The sequence below is a fragment of the Electrophorus electricus genome, chromosome 3 (assembly GCF_041902795.1).
Source record: "Electrophorus electricus isolate QZ-2024a chromosome 3, ASM4190279v1, whole genome shotgun sequence".
NCBI lineage: Eukaryota > Metazoa > Chordata > Actinopteri > Gymnotiformes > Gymnotidae > Electrophorus > Electrophorus electricus.
The window spans coordinates 6707162-6727371 of NC_137499.1; the positions used below are offsets into that span (position 1 = coordinate 6707162).

Here is a 20210-nt window from a genome sequence, read left to right on the forward strand (position 1 = left end):
AGAGACGCTGCCCGTCCAGACTCAGTCCCGGTGGAGTGGATGCCGCCAGTCCTGTTCCTGTTCCCGCCATAGTGGTGGCCGCCTGGCCTGTTCTCGCTGCCCAAGAGGTCTCTCAACCTGTTCCTGTTTCTTGTTGAGTCTGTACCTGTAGGTGCGCCTCAGGACCTTCCTGCAGCGCCGCTGACGGGTGCAGCCGCACCTCCAGACCTCCTGGAGCTGCCGCCGCTGACCGCCACAACCACGCCTCCAGAACTGCTGCCGCTGAACGCCGCAGCCGTGTCTCTGGACCTCCTAAACCCACCGCTGACCTGCGCAGCCGCTCCTCTGGACCTCCTGGATTCACCTTTGAACGTCACAGCCATGCCCCCGGGCCCGCCGCTGCTGATCGCCGCGTCACTGGACCCGCCTGTTCCTGGGGTGGAAGAGGCCACTCCACATGTCCCTGCGCCCCGCGCCGGGCCTGTCCCCGTGGTCGCTCTATGAAAATCCCCTGCGGCCCCTATAGCAGCTACTTGTGTGCCTCCAAAGACGTTTGGGACTGCCTCAGCCACAACTCGTAGCGAGCCAGTGACTCTTTGAGGCCCCTCCGTCAACCTCCCGGACCCATACGGATTTTGTGTTTAGGCCCGGTGTCACTTCTGCAACTCCTCGGCCCCCTGTCTGTAGATCCATGCCTATTTATGTCAACCTAGTGAGACCCGTTACCCTACCATGTGGCATTAGTGTTTCCTTGCCCATCCTAGTGCCTGTATCCGTGCCAGCTGTGTACTTTGTTCCGGTTCCCATGTCAGTCTTGCTAGATATACTTACCTCGGTCTTTGCTTTTGCTTCTGTCCCTGTTTCCACGTCTGTACCCTCTACCGGCATGTCCCCTTTCCTCTTCTCTCCTTACTCCACACCCATCTCCAGTTCCAGCTGAGTTACTAGTCCACCTGCTTTTGCCCATCCTACTCCCGTCCCTAAGTCTGCCCTGACTCCCGTGCCGGCCCAGGGTTTGGCACTCCTGTCTGTTCCTGTGTCTAGTCTGGTTCCTGTCCCGGTTCCTTTTCTTGCCCGTTCTGTTTCCGTCAGTGTTTCCGTTTTCGCCGCTGCCTATTGTCCTGGTTATTTGTACCCTGTGTTTTGTCTTCTAGGTCCTCAGTTATTTTGGTAAGTTTGATTTGTTCTGTCGTATTTAAATTCTGCTCGCTACATTGTCGTCACCATTGCCTTGTCATTTGCCTCATTCATGTGTTACCTTGCCTCTGTGTTTCCCTCATTTAATAAACCGCCTCCCTGCGCATGCATTCTGCCTCTCACCTGTTCCTAAGGAAAATCGCTAAAGTTACAGTTTTACTCTGTGCAGTGTAGTTAAAATCTAGTACAAGACTGAAGAACCTACTTTTTCCATTTCCATTGTCGTTGACTTGTATATCTACAATGAACAACAGGAGATGAGTGAGTTCATGCCAAAAAGCTTCAGCTACTAAAATAGCAATGCAGTATAATATATGCTAACAGAAACAACATATATAATTAATTATTAATTAAAAGATAAACATAAAACACACATCTAATTTCAAATAAAGCAAAACCATTAATGACAAAAGAAAAGCACAACTGAATCATCGCACAGCTGGGGTTTGCTTTGACGACAGGGAACGTTTTAGACTAGAGTCATATGCAACCTGAGGACTTAATGGAGGAGCTGTAGGAGAAGCCGTTGTGCTGGGTGCTGCTGATGGTCTCCAGGCTGGACATGATGGACTTTGGCTTGAACTCTCTCCGGGGTTGGCTGCTTGCCGTGGCTATCCTGCAGACAAAGGGTGGCTGGGTCAGCTGGAGCACAGTGACCACTGTGCATTTTATGCTAATTTCTATGCTAAGGCAGGATGGCCCTGGCCCCTCCCTAACCTTAAAGGGACATTTTAAACAGACTATCACTGCTGACAGGAAATAAGGCTGGCAGTACTACTGTACAAACTGTTCTCAGATGCACCTTTAATTATGAACTGGTAACAATGTAGAACTAAAAAAAATATTTTCAGGACATAGTAAAAAGACAATTTTCACCAGATAAACAAACATGCCATTCCTAATACGGCAGTCTGTTGTTTATATGAACAGATATAATTATCTGTCACTGTTGTAACAAGAATAAGAAGATAGATTTTGTATTATTATGCACTACAATATAATTTGTTGTGTACTTCCAGACCTTCTTAAAATATAACAAAAGAGAAAGATGACATAGGCAACATTATTATCTTAAAAAATACCAGGTCAGGAAGCAAGAAAAGAAACAAAGGAAAAGAAGAAAGCAACAGATGTTAGCAACTGTTGCATTACCTGCTCTGTAATTTTCCAGAAAGTTCCTCTAAAATCTCGGAGGACTGACGGTGATACTCTACTGCTGCCTCGATCAGAGCTGTCAACTGGCTCACTTGCTCCACCTAGAGGCAGGATTAAAGTACTACAATAGGAATTACTGAGCAAGAAATTGCCTTTAGCAGGTAGTAGCTCACCCAGAAAAAACAACACGTGGTGGTTACTGATGCCAATATAACTTTTCATCTTTCCTACTCAGCCAAACAAAAAAAATAAGAACACTAAAATTAGCATCATATGCCGCAGAAAACACAAAGTGCCTTAGGACTACAAGCTGGCATGGCATAGAAAAAATTAGAATTGGAAATCTCTTAAAATATAGTGGAGGACTCACATCATTTTCTAAGAAGTTAAACATGCTCCTCTCCGCGAGCTCTTTGGACTCCTCGAACTTCTCCACGGCTTGTTTGATCTCTTCGTCAGGAATCTTGCCCTGACGCTTCTTCTTGTAGTCGAAATCTAACCGCCGTCCTTCTAGCTTCTTGAGGTGGTGCTAGTGTGGGGGAGGGGCAAGAGAGCAAGCCGATTGCATCATCTACGACAACCTTGAATGTATATACATCCTCGAATGTTTATAAAACAACTGACGACACACCTCACATGTCTACACAACACCTGACAACATACTTAGAATGTCTACACAACATCTGAGATACACCTCAAATGTCTACACAACACCTGAAGGCAGCTCCATCAAACAGATAAAAAATGTTGTCTTATCACCTTGGTTGGTGTATATACATATACCACCCAGTCCACAGTTCTAGGATGTCCCATATGTTGTCGTTGGACCTAGTGGTCTATTAACACCTTTTGTATTGTTTCTTCACTGGCGTGGCATCCTCTTTTGTATGATGTGTAGGAGTAATTTATAGTGTTTATCACGTGCACACTATAAATTCAGTGTTGGCTACTTTTATACACAACTGACCCCTCAGGGAACATGGCAGTATATCTATCTATCTGTCTGTCTGTTCATCTACCTATCTTTCTCTCCATCTGTAAATTACATTGTTCTATGAAGCACTCCTCCATATCAGTGCAGTGATGCTGTGTTTGCTTCCCCTGGCTGACAGAAACTCTGATGACCTCTCACCCCGATTTCCTTCAGGTCCTTGTCCTGCAGGGTCTGCAAGGGGTCAATGAAGTTCTGTTTCACATTGATATCAAGGGAGTCTTTAACATCAGCCATTTGTTTCATTGCTTCACCCACGTCCACCAGAGCATAACCTGTGGGCATAAGAAACATGCACACACACATATAAACAAATGCGCGCACACACACACACAGACACACACACAGACACACACACAGACACACACACACACACACACACACACACACACGCACATGCCTATTAGCCACTGAGTCTGGAATACCCCTCTGCACATTTTCATTGTTTGTTTGTTGTTTTTTTTACATCAGCCTACCTGTTTATTTGTTGTATTTGTTTAATTTACTATTCTAAAATGCAAAGTCAAAATTAGAATGAATTAAATTATTTCTGCAGTAACACAATCTGCCATGCTTCTGCAGTGTAGTGTAAAACTGTATAAAGCTACTCTGACCTACAGTTTACTAGCAAGGTGGGCAATTGTCTTCTTTCAAAACACACATATATGGGCTTCAACTAATCTCAGAAACAAGGTCACATTTGAGTTCTTATACCTTCCTTAATCTATTCTTGCAATTAAAGTGTGTAATGAAATAAGGAATCTGAACCACTCACCACTAGGTGGCAGTGCTAAAACATGTTTGAATGTGCAGGAAAAAACGTGAACAGCCACATTACAGGAAGCTACATTTTGCTCAGTATGCTTGTGTTTGACAGATATAAAGAAACAAGGACCAAAGAAAGAATGTGTATGTGTGTGTGTGAGTAAGTTAAAGTGGGACAGAGCAAGGGAGAAAGCGATACAATGATTTCAACATCAACACAAAGCAGGATATCCTTCACTTTTCGCCTGTGGTTTACTCAACTACTTTTGTGTATGCGTGTGTGAGTATGCATGTGTGTTTGTATGTGTGGATGTGGGCATGTCTGCATGCAATAGGGTGGCAGCTTTAATACGCCCTAAAAGGAGGGCATAGAGACGACAGGGATATGACACTACAACACACAAAATTAAAGACATAACCTATCTAGCTAGCTAAGAGTTGACCAATTTGATCTGGAAATCTGTTATCAAACTTGCTTGCAGTATTAAGTCTGGCATAGCATACTGAAGGCACTGACCACCGAGAACTGAAATGCTGACCACTATGAACATAGTCATTTTTGGTATAACAAACATCCTAACTGATTAGCATTAGACTTTTTGCAGTTAGCTGGTAGGTGAGGTACATGGAGATCTGTTAATCTAATGACATATAAGGTATTTGTTTTGACATGTATGTGATTTAGTGACACCCTAAGATACTATTGAACGATAGAAAGTAATCTTTCTGTACCAACCTAATACAAAAATCCTGCATTTAAATATCTACTGATATCGATGAAGATTCAATATTTTTCCATTAAAAAACAACTGTGGAGCTGTGGTTCAGTTGTTGGGTGTACACTTAGATTTTTAGGGAATTTGTTTGTGATATATGCTATATTTTTATATATATCATGCATGGATAAAACAAATAAATCTAAATAAAATTATAAAAAACAAACAAAAATCTTGTGAGATTACAGCATTTATTTTTTTCCCTTCCATTTCCAGTGTCTCCATTGCCTTGCTCACCTGCTTTATTTCTCAGCAGTACTCTTCTCACCCCCAGCACACGCATGCACACACGCGCGCACACACACACACACACACACACACACAAAAAGGCTGCATCACTCACTGACTGCTGAATTACACTATAGATAGTCAGCATTTTTTCTCATGCATTTTTTCACAGGTTACTGAATGCAACTGTAATTCCATATCTCTTTAGTATTGACCTTTTTTTTTTTTTAGTGAACTCCAGAGACAAATTGCTGTTCTAATTAACTTCCTGAATTTAGAGCACAAGAGTGCTTCACTTGTTGGGTTATTCGTCCTCCTCTCTGGCTCTATTTAACTCAGGTTTCTGCTGCTGTTTCCTTTCCCTGACCCTGAAATTCCTTGACTACATGGAAACAGAATGGTTTGTTTTTCTTTAAAGAACAGATTAAAAAAAATCAGTTGCTACTAGATCCTTGGCAGGGACATGCTAAGGTGCTATTTTGTCTCGTTTAAATGCTCTCACTAGAAGGTAATAATCTGTTGACCCATACTGGGTAATCAACACTGCATGACAGCAATGCAAGGCGTCACACATGTGCGAATGTTTGTACATTTGCATTCGAACATAACAGTTTCATTGTTAATGCAAAGGAAAATCTACATTTAATCTCTATAACTGTGGATAAACTATATTCAAGCAAACCTGGCTATGACCTTCTCAAACGAACATGGCTGTTATTATGTGATCTGCACGGTGCTGCTGCAAAGCACTGCCATGCTATTTTCAGATTGGATTTGGAACGGTATCGGATCGGTTTCCTTAAAAATGTTCTCCTGATATCCGATCAAGCATTTTTTGCTGATATCGACCTGATTCCGATATGTTGTATCATATGTGGACTTGGTGCCATATCTAATAAAAGCGGCTACCAGTTCACTCCAGAAGGATGAGAAACTGCTGTCTGTTCAGGCGGTCTGCCAGAGGATAGACAGGAGGCTCAAAAAGCACTGTCTGACCCAAAACCCGATGTCTGGCCACTCTAATGTGCAAGCATGCGTGTGAGCGCTGCGCTGTACCAAATGTGGAGTCGTCTCCAAGTTCACGGCCGTATCGTAGCATGCAGTCTCCCAGAAGTCCCTCTGTCTGGGGGTAGCCCGTCGTCTTCACCTGCCCTCTTATTTTAGACATGGTGTTCAACATCCCCAGTTTGGCTCGCGAAGCTATGAAACCGTCCAAGCACAGATTGCAAGCACTTTCAACACAAAGCGACAAATCTGCTTTTTGTCACACTATTAATAGGCAGTCTGCTTCTGTGGTAGTGACAGAGTTCAGTGAGAGGTAAAGACCGTTCCTACCTGGGTTTGGTTGGAGGTATTCTGTGGTTTTGGTTATGAGTTCAAAAACAGACTTGTTGGTGACATCTATTTTCTGTGAGCAAGAAAACAAAAGGAAGGAAAATGATGTAAACAGGTTAGAAATTATGTATTAAAATCATCTTAAAATCAGACGTGGGCTGGTGTAGTGGGCTTTACAGCAAACAAAACAGGTGCTGTGGGACGGGTCTCTGAGAAATAGGGTTGGTGAAATGTTTGATGAGCCAAACGTGCCTCTTACCCTCTCCATCTCCATAAAGTCCTCATCCAGCTTCGTTCCTTCAGCCCCACTTATTTTCTCACTCAATAACTAAGACGGAGAAAGAGGAGAGTGAGATAAGAGATTAGACAAGGGAGCATGGAGAGTGGAGAACGAGACAGGGAGTGAATTAAACCAAGGGCTTTGGAGCTGGGCTTTCAAACAGAGCTGACCAGGATGAAATTGCCTCTGAAAGCAATAGAAAGAGGTCATGTTCATCTCCACCCTGGTGGCCTGCAGGAAAACATCTCCAAACCATGGCCCTGCAACACTGGCTATACTTTTCACATCCCTCTGCTGGAATATAGAATACCCATATCTGCCAACAAATATCAAATCTAACTCCTCATAAGACATAAGAAACTAGGCTGTAGCCTAGGGTACCTCAGGCCATAGCTCACTTGGTCATGGGTTCAATTCCCAGGGAGCACAAACTCTGTCATATGGATAAACATGTCAGTCTCTCTTAAATAGAGCATGTGCCAAATCCAGGAAATGAAAATGCAGATGTTTGATACAGAACCACTGAACTTATTAATTAGTAAATGTATTGTAAATGTGGGTTAAAATAATCCTCAGCACCATGTCTAGGAAACAGAACTGGATTGCAGTATAGGGGTCAAACTAATTCTATGACCTAATTTGCCATTGATCAATATATTACATAATTATCAGTCTTAATCATTAATAATGATTAATAATTATTCATTATAACAATGTTATTCATAGTGACAATGCATGCACAGGTTAATGCTACTGTTAGACTTAACCACTGTTAACTCCTTAGGACAAGGCTTCAAATTCAGACCATTAGAGCACCAGTAGACCTCAGTAAGGTATTACGTATTCCACAAGAACACAATACTATAAGGACTACAATACCCATAAACCTCTTGTTTGGGCCCAGTCACCTGATTTTTAGTGGCACCTGTGGCTCGTTTTTCCTGATGTATTTCCATATATAAGCCCATACCATTCATTTAATCATTGTGAAGATTCATTTGCCTAGCCTTTTGATTCCGAGCCATGTGACTACTTATTCTACTCTGTGTTCTTGGAAATTTTGACTTTTTGCCTGTTTCCCCAATTTTTGCTCTCTAGTCTGCCCCTGTACTGGTTTTGGATAACACTACTGTTTTGGTTTTTGAACTCTGCCTGTTTTGATTATGTCTGTTGAAACCCCTGTGATATTAAAAAAAGCCTGTTTTACTGCAGTCGACTTTGTCTCTGTGCCACACTAGCTGACATAAGGAGATTAACACTGTGAGCATATCAAAGCAAAAGTAAGATAGCATCCCTGCCAAGCATACCAATGAAAGCAGATCTAAAACTTGCTTGGCTTTAAAATCACAAAACAACAACAAAAAAAACCAAACAAAAAACAACAGATGATCCTTTAACAGACCATTGGTGTATGACTTTAGTAAAAGACTACAGTGTCCCTTTGCCTATGCGTGTTACTAGGGTTACAATCCGCTGGTCTGCTATTGGAGGAGCAAAAGGGTCCAAGACATCACTGTTTCGTCCTGTTCTGTTCTTAAACGCGCCCAGGATTCATCCTGTAATGGCAAGCCAATGTTTGTGTGAAGGCCTTTTACACCCAGCACATGCAGTCAGGCACTGGAAATATCCCCAAGTGATGCTGACTTACTAAAGAAAAGGGCTACTCAAAAAGACAGGAGCTTTTTAAGGGAGTCATATGCCCATCACTCCGGATTAGCAAAGATTCTCTGATAATCTCACTGTCACTTTCAATACCCAGAGTTAAGAATCAAAGACACTGGGAAATCCCTGCATACTTGCATTTTGGTTTGCCTGTCAAGACAAGATTCTTTGTAGTACAATATTGCCAAAAGCACTGGAAAATTAAACTACTGCTGTCACGATTAGTCCCTCCCAGTTTCCGTGTTCCGTGTTTTCCGTCTTGTGTATTTTAGTACCATTCCGTAGTTTTGTTTTCTCCACCCCTCATTTGATTTTCCACACCTGTCCCTTGTTTAGTTCATGTATTTAAACCCTGCCTTGTGGCCTTGGTCTTGGCTGTTCATTGTGGTTGTTTACTTCATTGCGTTGGCTTCATTGCGTTTATGTGTTCATAGTGTTTGGTTGTATTGAATGCTGGTTTGTTCTCTGTGTATCATAGCCTTCATGTTTCTTAGCCCCGAGTTTTCCTAGCATCTTTTGTTACAGAATGATTTCCATTTGACTTCGTGTGTTTTGGTTGATCATGTATCCCCGTGCTCTCCATGTTGGTAATATGACCCTGGACTATGACAATGACTATGATTTTGGATTTGCGCCTGATAAATCTCGCTCTTCTCCACACGTGTCCGACTCCTTACCGCTCATCGTTACAAATGCAGAAAAAATATATAGTTTGACATATGCAAGAGGTTTATTAATAGCTGAATTAATCGAGTTAACAGCAGTAACAACAAATCCATCACAAAAACAATAATGATCTGTAACAATATTAATGACAGCTAACAGAGCAGTAAAACTTTATTAAGGCATCATAAAATAATATGTACACATGAGGTGGCAGTGAGTTCAGGGAATTAAGCATGTGTAATGTTGCTGTTGGCCTGGGTGCCGCAGGGCACGGGGCAGGACGCACGGACTCCCTTGACAATGTGTAACATTTAATGACATAAAACACATACAATAAGGGTGGCACTCACAATTAACACTAACGGAAAACATGACTGTACACTTAACGTTAAACATAGTACACCGATACATTAATAGATGATTACACAAAACAACGTTACGGCTAGAATGATCAGGATTGACACAAGTATCTTCTGTCCTGGCTCCAAGATGGTGGAATGAACTCCCGCTTGCTGTCCGGACAGCGGAGTCCCTTGCAGTCTTCAAACGCAGACTTAAGACCCATTTATTTGCAGAATATTTAAAGGACAACTGACAATGCTCCCATATTGACTAATACACACGGACAGGGGTTTAAATAGACACAAGACATTAACATTAAACCCTGTGCATGTGTGTGCAATCCCGGGGGGTTGTGGTTACAACACAAACAGCACATGTGGATCCCCCTGCATGCGGCAGGCCGTACCACGTGACTTAAGGGAGAGCAGCAGTCTGTGACAGAACCACCCCCCACCAAGGGGCATGGCTCCCGAAGTGTCCACCCTTGGGACTGCGAATCCAAGGCTGCCGTGCATACACACATACACTGCATAGTTCTGTTGGGTGACCACCTACTACCAGGTGGGCCAGGAACCGCCAACGGGGGGGGGGGGGAGGCAGCATAACTGCCTCTCTCAGGGTATTCCGGTATGCTCCATGTGAAGTGTGGGGGAGAGCATTCCCCGAAGACGACCCCTCCCTAGGGGCGTGGTTCCCGACGCTTCCCCTTCTGGGATAGCGAACTCCAGGCTGCTGTGCAAACACAAAGACAAGACACAGCACTGCCTGATGCCCACCCAACACAAGGCGGGCCAGGAACCTCCCATCTGGACGACCACCCCAAACGAGGGAGAAAGGCAGACTTCCTGCCTCTCTCGGGTCCATCCAGTATGTTTCCTACGATGCGATGCGTCTAAAAACACACACAACGCTCAGATACATACAAACAATAGCGCCAGTCCACAAACATATAAGGCACCGTGCTGCAGCGCCTGCTAATCCCGCAGCCTCTGTAGACGTGTCCTTGGGCCCATCGGACACGCGGGGGTGCATGTCCGCCCTGGTTCCAAGCGTGCTATCCCCCCTAACGGTCCTGCCATCACCAGCCGCTCTAGAAGTGCCCCCGAGGCAGTCTGCCTCTGAGGCTTTGGGCGGACCCCTCCACTCTCGCTGGCGAGTTCACAGAAGGCAAGGAACTCTGGCTTTGCCCTCACTAGCAAGAGACCTAGCCGGCTCCACCAAACCGTCTTCACCGCAGTCCTCAGGGAGCTCTTCGGCTATCCTCGGTCCTGGCTCGGTAGCCTCAGGTCCCCCCCCCCAAAGAAATTCCTGGGGGTGTTCACCTCCACCTCCGGAGTGGACACAGACGCCGGTCGTGGTCCTCTCCCCAATATCCAGGGATCCATGCAGCACCACGGGGAGTGCCTACGCACCTCTCACCTGTAGGTTGGTCATTCTGTAACGCTGCTGCTGGGCCGAGTGCCGCAGGGCGTGGGGCAGGACACACAGACTCCCTTGACAATGTGTAACATTTAATGATATAAAACACATACAACAAGGGTGGCACTCACACTTAACACTAACAGAAAAGATGACTGTACGCTTAACGTTAAACATAGAACACCGATACATTAATAGATGATTACACAAAACAATGTTATGGCTAGAATAATCAGGATTGACACATAAGTAGCGACAATCACCAACAATGGGAGCAGACACGGACAGGGGTTTAAATAGACATGAGACATTTAACATTAAACCCTGCGCACGTATGTGCAATCCCAGGGGGCGTGGTTACAACACAAACAGTACATATGGATCCCCCTGCACGTGGCGGGCCGTACCACATGACTTAAGGCGGAGGAGCAGTCCATGACAAGATGTGAAGTAAAATAAGTAAGAATGGGGAGGATGTCACTGACAAAAGAAAAAGGCTTGCTGTGTACCTTACTAAAAGAAAGTTTTTTTGATGTTGGGTCATGTCATTGAAATGTGGGATTAGGTTTTGGATTTTTAATGTGAACATTTTCCATAGTTTTTACATTGTTTTCGTACTCTTTTGTTCTTTGGCAGCCAGCTAGAATGTGGTCACTGTGCCTGTGCCTGTACCTGATTCTGATTTTTTTATTTTTGCTTTGTATCTCTGACAGGAAGTAGGTCCTCTTCCAATTCATTTAGGGCCTGAGGGCACTCTAATTTACTTTCAGTTTTAGTTTCAGTGTCCCAGCGGTCCAAATAGTTATTTTTACTTTGTTTTATAAACTAATTTGTTTTTAGATTTGGTGGGAAAGCAGATCTAGTATTACTTACAGTACTTGATAGTACTTACAGGGTAAGTAAGCCTCAGAATCAGCTGACTAAGGTGACTCTTTTCAGGGTTTAGTTCTTGGGTCTGTAGTGCCATACAATGCAGCATTTCACTTGGAGTGGTCTTTAAGTGCATCCTGAACTTTTTTGTATTTACTGAGACTGAAAACAGGATTAATTTTGCATTAGTGGGAATTTTCCTTTGGGTTTTTAAAATCATTTTGCAAGCATGGCTTCTGTTGGATGCTTGTCCAATCTAGTGTAGCTGTGATGATTTAGTTGACTCCATACATCACTTCAATACAGTACAATGGGGCTGCATTACACTAATAGTTTACACTACATTGAATTGCATATATATGATATAGAGTATCCTCTTATTTTTATATAGGCTAGTGGTCTTAAAGCTTTCTTCTTAGGTGGATTCACTGCCAAGCTGTGGCAAGGTGCCATTACTAATGCAGTAATGATGAGGCAGAGAAAAGAGCACTGCATTGTGTGCTCTAAGGTAGTGCAGCCTAAAGTGAACTGGTAGTAAAAAAGATTCTTTCAGTGGTATTAAAAAAGATTCCCATTGTGGCCTCTCAAGTACTTTGGGTTCAAAGTAAAAACAGAGCTGTCACTCTAAGATGTACAGCTGACCCTGCTCATTTAGCTAAAAGATGGAAGCTTTTTCTAAGCTTCAGCCAAATGTTGAAATGATCAATCCAATGTGTTCTTGGTGTGTGGGATTCTTTTAGAATATCATGATGTTTGTCTTTAGATTTTAGTAATTTGCCAGGAGGTCCAGGTGATTATGTAACCCCTGTGCAGTGAGAGTAGCACCAGGTCATTTGCACAGAGCAAGAATTTCACTCCCCTGTTTTGTCTTGCCAGGGGATACAGACATTTCCAACTGCATTGCTAACTTATTACTGTAAACACTGAATTGTGCTGGACTTAGGCTGCATCACTGTCTCATTCCTCTTGCTTGCGCGAAGAACTCTGTATGTTTGTTACCAGTTCTTACCACTGATTTAATAATATCATAAACTTTACCCCCTGCACCACACAGTCTCTAATGCCAAATAGAATCAAATGCCTTCCTGAAAGCAACAAAAATAATATTTTTCCTTTTTGTAATGTGTAAATGTGATATCAGCTGTATGGTAATTTGAAGGGAAGTCAGTCTGACTCAGGACACTGTGCTTGTGTGAAGTTAATGGTCAAATTCTCATTTAAAATACTATGAAACTATTAACCTTCCCAAGATGTTATTATTAAATTAATGATTTTCACAATATTCTTTTCTTCAATTTTGGTCTTTGTCATGATTCTTCCCTCCCAGTTTCCGTGTTCCATGTTTTCCCTGCCTTGCGTATTGTAGTTCCATCCCATAGTTTAGTTTTCTCCGCCCCTCATTCGATTGCTTACCCCTGTCCCTTGTTTCTACCTTGTTTAGTTAATGTATTTAAACCCTGCCTTGTGGCCTTGGTCTTGGCTGCTCATTGTTTCTTTGAATCCGTGCATTTATGCTTACGTCATTGCGTTTATGTGTTTGGTGGATGTTTTTGAAAGCCTGTATATGCATTTACTTAAGTTTGTACTCCATGCCTTTGTGTTTATGCTAGCCTTCCTGTTTCCTAGATTTTGTTATAGCCTGCTTCCCCTAGTTGCCTTCGTGTGTTTTGTTTGTTTGATCATGTATCCCCGCAATCTCCATATTGGCTGAATGACCCTGGACTACCCTAACTATAACTATGGATTTACCCCTAATAAATCTTGCTCTTCTCCGCATATGCGTCAACCTCCTCACCGCTTGCCAGTACAGTTTTCTGTTTTTTCTTATTTGATAATTTAATTATTTTCCTGAAGATTTAACTCGGTGTGAAACAATTGTTAATTTTTTCTTTTCTTTTTTTAATATCATAATATTTACTTTGTGGTAGATGCTGTTGGTTTCTTTAAAAGGTGCCATAGACTGGAAAACTGTATCTTGGAATAACTGAAGAAGGAGTGCTTGGTACATTGAACTGACATATTGTGAACCTCAAACTATGTTGTTACCTCCTGCAAATGTAAATACTGCATAAGCAAAACAGGGTCTTAGAATGGGCCATTTCCAAAAATTCTAGACTGTTATGTAACTGTCTTGACTCAATAGTTACGCACTCAGAATTTGCAAACAACAGCGCACATTCTACCCCAGGCAATAATAACTCAGACCTACATATCTGAAACTTCAACGTTCTTGTAAAAAACGAAACAATGTCAGTGGAGCAATTAATGTTTAACAGACAAGGTTTTACATTTCTCTGCATATTTCACTCCTGACAGTTTCTCATACATTAGACAATATCAAGAAAGCTTCACTCAGCATTTCACACTGAAAAGAGTAGGGTAGTTCTAACTTTATTGGCATTACAACCCTGACTGCAATGTCTAAGTAGCTAACTAGCCATGTTATATGGTTTTATTCACATTTCGTAAGTTGAAGCCAGATCATCTTACAAAGTTTCATAGTGAGCTAACAACTGTAATTTACTTTGTGTTGTGGTTGAGATGGAAAGCAAGCTAGGATAGGTGACATTGCCACTACCAGGCTCAATGTAACGAGCTAGAATAACTAGCTAGCTAACGAAATAATATGATGACCTACCTTTTACTGCCTGTGTCCCATTCAAAGAAATAGCCTGTGTTGTCATATTTTATATATATATATATATATATATATATATATATATATATATATATATATATAAAAGATGCATCTATGTCAGTAATTTGATCAATTTTTTATTTATATTTAATCAGCAAGACATAACTCAGAAGCAAATTAGTTTGGTTGCTTAGAAATATCCACTCTATAACTACCTAGCTATCTTGTTTCTTCTACCTAATGCTAGCTTGTCCACCACTGAAGTGGTCATTTGACAAGACATCTAGTCAATCTGTTAATTCAGTTTTGTTTCAGAACTGAAATATCCTCCAATGCAGGCTCACACATAAAATCACCTAAACACTCTATAGTTAACCTCTCACAGCTGGCTAGCAAGTGATTGTGACATATTGATTCTATATAATCTATACTGGTGCTTAAACAAGCCAATCAGAGCAACTCATCAAATACACATGAGACCACAAAAAGGTTGTCCAAAAAAGAAGCTTGATTCATTCTAGGGCTATTCATTCTAAGTTATAAATGGGCAAAATTCATATCTTCCTTATAGTCACCAAAGAACAATTTAAAAATACTTAATAAATGCATTATGGTGCACTATAAATAGCAAGATTTAGACTGGGCTTGTCAACTTTAAAATTAGTTCAAAGAAAGTCAGTCATTTTATTACAGTTTTCTAGGCTCCAGTGGTGTCTCTCTGGATGTTCTGAGGATATAGTTTAATTTGGTTATGATCTGATAGTGGAGTTTTCTGCTTGAGAGTAAATGCACTGAAGGAGGCTTGGTCGCTATCAGTGGCTGCACAGTCATCTACACTAGCTCTAAGAGCTGAATAATATGTGAACCTCCCTAAGTAGTGCCCTCTGTCTGCCAATAAGTATGTACAGGTCTAAGGCTTGACAAAGATGCACTCATCCTTTCTACTGTATAACTGTTCTGCTGATTAAGCTCTCTCATGCCAACATCAACTGAGGTTACACAAACACCTACACATGGATACATTAAGCACTCACAATTTGTAACACTATTCAAGTAAAAAGGGAGTGAAACTTTATTTTTCAATCACTGGGAAGTTAGCTAAATAAAAGTACCTACTTACTTACTGAACCTTGCAGTTCAACACTTTAAAAAATGAAAACACGTTGAGCCTACTGTGTTATGCAACGAGAAATTCCCCCTGTACCAACACTGTGGATGTAGATGTGAGTGAAGCACCATGTCTTACTGATGTTGACTAAGACTTAGTGGATCTTTTTTGTCTGTGAGAACTGCCTGCAAGAGCAACAAAGGAAACGGTAGTAACTTTCTTCTTAACACTTAAAAAGGAAGGAAATTAAACTAAAGTAAACCCACTGACAGCAACCCTAACTAAATGGAAGGCTCACCAATAACTGTCACCATGATATTAACATCCAGTAAATGTTTTATATATATATATATATATATATATATATATATATATATATATATATATATATATATATATATATATATATATATATATATATATATATATATATATATATATATATATATATATATATATATATATATACACACACACACACACACATGCATGCAAAAAAGGGCAAATACTTGTCTGTATGGAGAAAAACAACCCTTAAAGTTGGCTAGTTCATGAACTCCCTGACCTTGTTTTGGAAGAGACATCTTCTCCCCCAAACAAAGTGCTAAAGCAAAATCAAATTAGAGGAATGTATCCACTTATGACTGTGCAGTAAAAATGGAGACTAAAAATAACTTACAGCTAATGTGTCTTACAAGTATAGCACTGTGCTGCCTGTAAAATGTCCACTTAGCATGTACACAAGACTAGCATGTCATTCTGTACTGACGTCACTGCCAACAGCTGCGGCTGCCAACTAACCAGACAGTTCCCATAACACTAAAACAGAAATGAAAATGACTCGTCTCAAATGGTGCATTCACGGAGTAAGAATCGATTCTCAGTTCCGATTTTCTTTTAACCTTCAAGTCTGTAAGGGACATGCACATGTCATCAGTGAGAACAGATTTCTTTTGTGATTTGCAGGTGGACCTTTATAAAAATAATTATGTGGATGACCCAAACATGCACATAAATCACAGAAATGTTATTCATATTATATGTTTTATTCATGTCCTATTTCCAAGATTTTAATGAAACCTCAAAAATGAATAAAAGCATAATGGCTAGCTACAATTTGTTACAATGTCTTCACCAAACAGACCCCAAATCCACAGATTGCATTGCTGTCATAATGTCAATCAACTGGTACAAGTAGAAATCCAAAATCTAACTGTGAAGACAGATACATGCCTCCAGACAGCTGATCTAATGTTCATACTGACAGTAGTAGAGGTCTGCTGTATGTGATCAACTCCGTATGACAGTGTGGAGAGGCCAAGTTGATTTAAGTTCCACACATGAATTAGTTTAACATAGCCACAAGACACTAGAGGTTGCAAAATCTTAACGTGAGACAGTGTACTTTATTCATGCTCTTACCTTTTACATTTACAGCACTTAGCTGACACTTTTATCCAAAGCAACTTACAATTAGGATTTTTTTTAGTAATTGAGGGTTAAGGGCCTTGCTCAGGGGCCCAACACTGGCAACTTGGCAGCAGTGGGCTACCATTAGAAAATTGTTAGATCTAGTTCCTTTAAACAAAATGTAAAGTTCTGTTACTTTCTACATTTAGACAGATATCTACATGAACTGTATTCTGCCATTTGCTGGATACTGTTTGCACTTAAGTCACCAACTATGGTTATGTTTACAAAGGACTGGGTAATAGATTGGTCTTTCATCTCTTGACTATTCTGTTATTTTCAATTCTGCCGAAGTTTGGTTCATTTCATCAAGTTTCCTAGTCCATTATTGAGTCAAGACTAAAAGATAAAGGACTAATGGATAAGTCCATGCATCCTTAATATTCTTGTTAAGAGTCCTCTTGCTCTTTACCTCTGTATGGTCTGTTAATAAAGCCTTGTCAGGCTGCGCTGGCTAATAACAACAACATTGGTTGCAAGTGCTCTCAGTATGTCTTCTGTAATGAAATCCAACAAAAGATACACTTTAAGTAAAGAAGCTCTATCAATAATGGAGACGTAAACTGAACTTACATGCTAAAATAGTTCATGTGAACAAGTTAATACAATGTACATATGGATTGAAAAGGTTTCCTACTGTGGCCTCTCCAAGACTCTGTAACTCAAAGTAAAAAGATGAGCAGCTGACCATGCCCCTTCAGCTGAATGACGGAAGCCTTTTCTAAACCTCATCCAAATGTTGAAATGATCCAACCAAGCTGCCGTATTTCTTTTAGGCTGTTATCATAGTGTGCATGGCTGCAAGCATTTCTTTCCAAAAAAGACTGAACGATTCTACGATTTTGTGTTTTGGTGCAAAACTGGCTCTGGCCCAGCACCTGCTAAAAGGTGTGCTTCTGTTGAGCATTGAGACATGCTCTCAAACCCACACTCTCCAACCCACAACTCTCCTACTCACTCTCTTGCGTTCAGCTCAACCTCTTCTTAAACTTTCCATGTGCACATGCACATACACCCACACCCACACCCACACCCACACCCACACACACACACACACAAACCAAAACAATTGTAGAGGGAGCAGTTACGCTCCTGTGAAGAATGGTGCTGAAGCATACACCACCATTAAAATGCAGTAGAGCTGGATTCCGACCCCAAGGCCTGAACTCAAGGTGCATTCATCCTCACTATGCACCAGTGACCTGAGGCACACAAGGGCCTTCAATATCTTGCGTCACTAGGTTTCACTGGGCTAGAACAGAGGAAATAGGATGCAGTGTTCCAGAATACTGTAGAGCTGAATACTGAAGTAACACAGAGACATTCTGAAGTAATGACAATGCAGCAGACATAGTCAGGAAACCGGACTAATGTGGCCTTTGTCTGAGGCCACTAAACACTGCCCCCAATCATCAAAGCAAGGACAGCATGAACCCACAGAGAGAAAACATCAAACACAGAACACAGGATGCAGAACCACTGTCGTGGTAATGTGTTCACAAAAGAACATGAAGGTGTTTTTTCAAAGAAACTGAAATGGAGACAACAGCTGTTCAGTAAGATACATCCTCCAACTGTATTCTACCATAATTTATATGATTTATACATTATTCTCACTATAGCCATAGTGTCCTAATAAATATTCCAGACCTGGCTAAACAGACAGCTTAGCTGAGTTAGTGTCAAAGTGTTCCAATCTAATCAGGAATCTGATTAGGAGTGATTTCATTTCACTCTCAATTTCTAACTAGGTACATTTATGTATGATTTATTTGCTTAGCGCATTTATACAAGGACAATACAGAATATACAATAAAATAAGAATAACGAGATAATAAAAAGAAATACAATATCTTACATAGCACACACAACAAACAATCCAGGTACATTGTTTAATTATAGACTCTGACCCATCTGTTCGCACACACAATTCCTGAGCTGCCCTCTTCCCAGTTAATCTTGGCCTCTGTGGATGAGATTTATCTGGGTGGCAGATTATTCTCAACATTGCATTCATGGAGACATGGCAACCAAAAGCAGTGTTTTGACTTATTATAAATATATAAATATAAATAAATATATATATATATATATATATATATATATATATATAATTTTATTTTTTTAATGTATTTATTTGTGTGTGTGTGTGTGTGACTATAATTGTGTATAATTATCTATGAGATGAGAAACTAACTGCTTACTGCTAGATTGGTCACATGCCAAAACAATACAATGAGGCTGCTGCTGTGTAGTAAACATGGTTATTCCATACTTTCACTGTGTGTGTGTGTGTGTGTGTGTACGTACACACACACACACACATCTGAAGAAGATTCTAGGTGAGTAGCTGCAGTTTACTGTATTAAGAGATGTAGAGATATTCAAAATTGTTTTAAAGTACACAGAGTTGAAAGGACAGCTGCTAATAAGGATACTAATTTTATTTCTTTATAGTAATAATAATAATAGTGATATCAAGTATGATTGCATAATAATAATAACACCACTTAAATAAAGTCACCTAAATCATCTTTCTTCAAGTATTTCCCATACAGGTGACCAGATTTCACAGAAACTGCGGTGTCTGTGAGGGCTCTCAAAAGTAATTTTTTTTTTTCCAGTGGGAAAACATAAGCAATCTGTGTTGACCACATTTTAAGAGATCCACAACTATCAAATACATTTTTTGCCCAATAGTTTAGGACTCAAATGGAATATTCCTGGGCCTCATTTAACACAAAAAGGTATAAACTAGGTGAAAACTTAAAACTTTTACATAATAATTTCTCAATAATTTGACGAATATCACTCCACAATGTCTGAATTCTACCACAGTGCCAAAACATACGCATAATAGTGCCTTTAGCAGAGTGACATTTAGGTCATAGTGGTGATGCTGTTGGGAACATCTTATGCGGATGCACTGGATTGAAATAGGATCTGTGAAAAACTTTTGTTCCTAGATGTTGATGGAAGTACATAGTAGGAATATTTTCTTATATATTATTCAATGTTTTGTCATCAGACCTACAGGAAAGGTCTGTGTCCCTGATCTTAGGGAGTAATAAGTTAACAAACCTGAATGCATGAGACAGCACAGAATATATACTTTACAGAATATATACATGCGCACACTTATTCCTTAATTAAAGAGGGAAATCTGGGTAAAGAAAAATCAGAAATAAGAAATTTGGGATTTTCAGATATTGCTTGATATCCTTCCATACAATAAGTATACTGTATATAACATATTAATCTTTACAATTGCTAATAGTTTATCTATGGATTTCACAAATGGGAGAGTTTTCAGCACAAGTGGCTTGCAA

The 20210-nt window shown here is 40.7% G+C and overlaps 1 protein-coding gene across 3 annotated transcripts in view; it reads right to left on the reverse strand.

Annotated features, from left to right (window-relative positions):
* sh3gl3a (SH3-domain GRB2-like 3a) overlaps positions 1-20210 on the reverse strand; it is a 33599-nt gene that overhangs the window by 4302 nt on the left and 9087 nt on the right. For 2 of the 3 annotated variants that reach the window (XM_027019850.3, XM_027019849.3), the window contains exons 2-9: positions 6686-6754; positions 6427-6499; positions 6148-6291; positions 3464-3597; positions 2702-2860; positions 2329-2432; positions 1668-1792; positions 1382-1414 (exon numbers count right to left, since the gene is read on the reverse strand). In XM_027019850.3, coding sequence (XP_026875651.1) covers positions 1382-1414; positions 1668-1792; positions 2329-2432; positions 2702-2860; positions 3464-3597; positions 6148-6291; positions 6427-6499; positions 6686-6754 — 841 coding nt within the window. Of the gene's footprint in view, positions 1-1381; positions 1415-1667; positions 1793-2328; positions 2433-2701; positions 2861-3463; positions 3598-6147; positions 6292-6426; positions 6500-6678; positions 6755-20210 lie in introns of all 3 variants that reach the window. The other variant, XM_081710058.1, reaches the window with a different exon arrangement.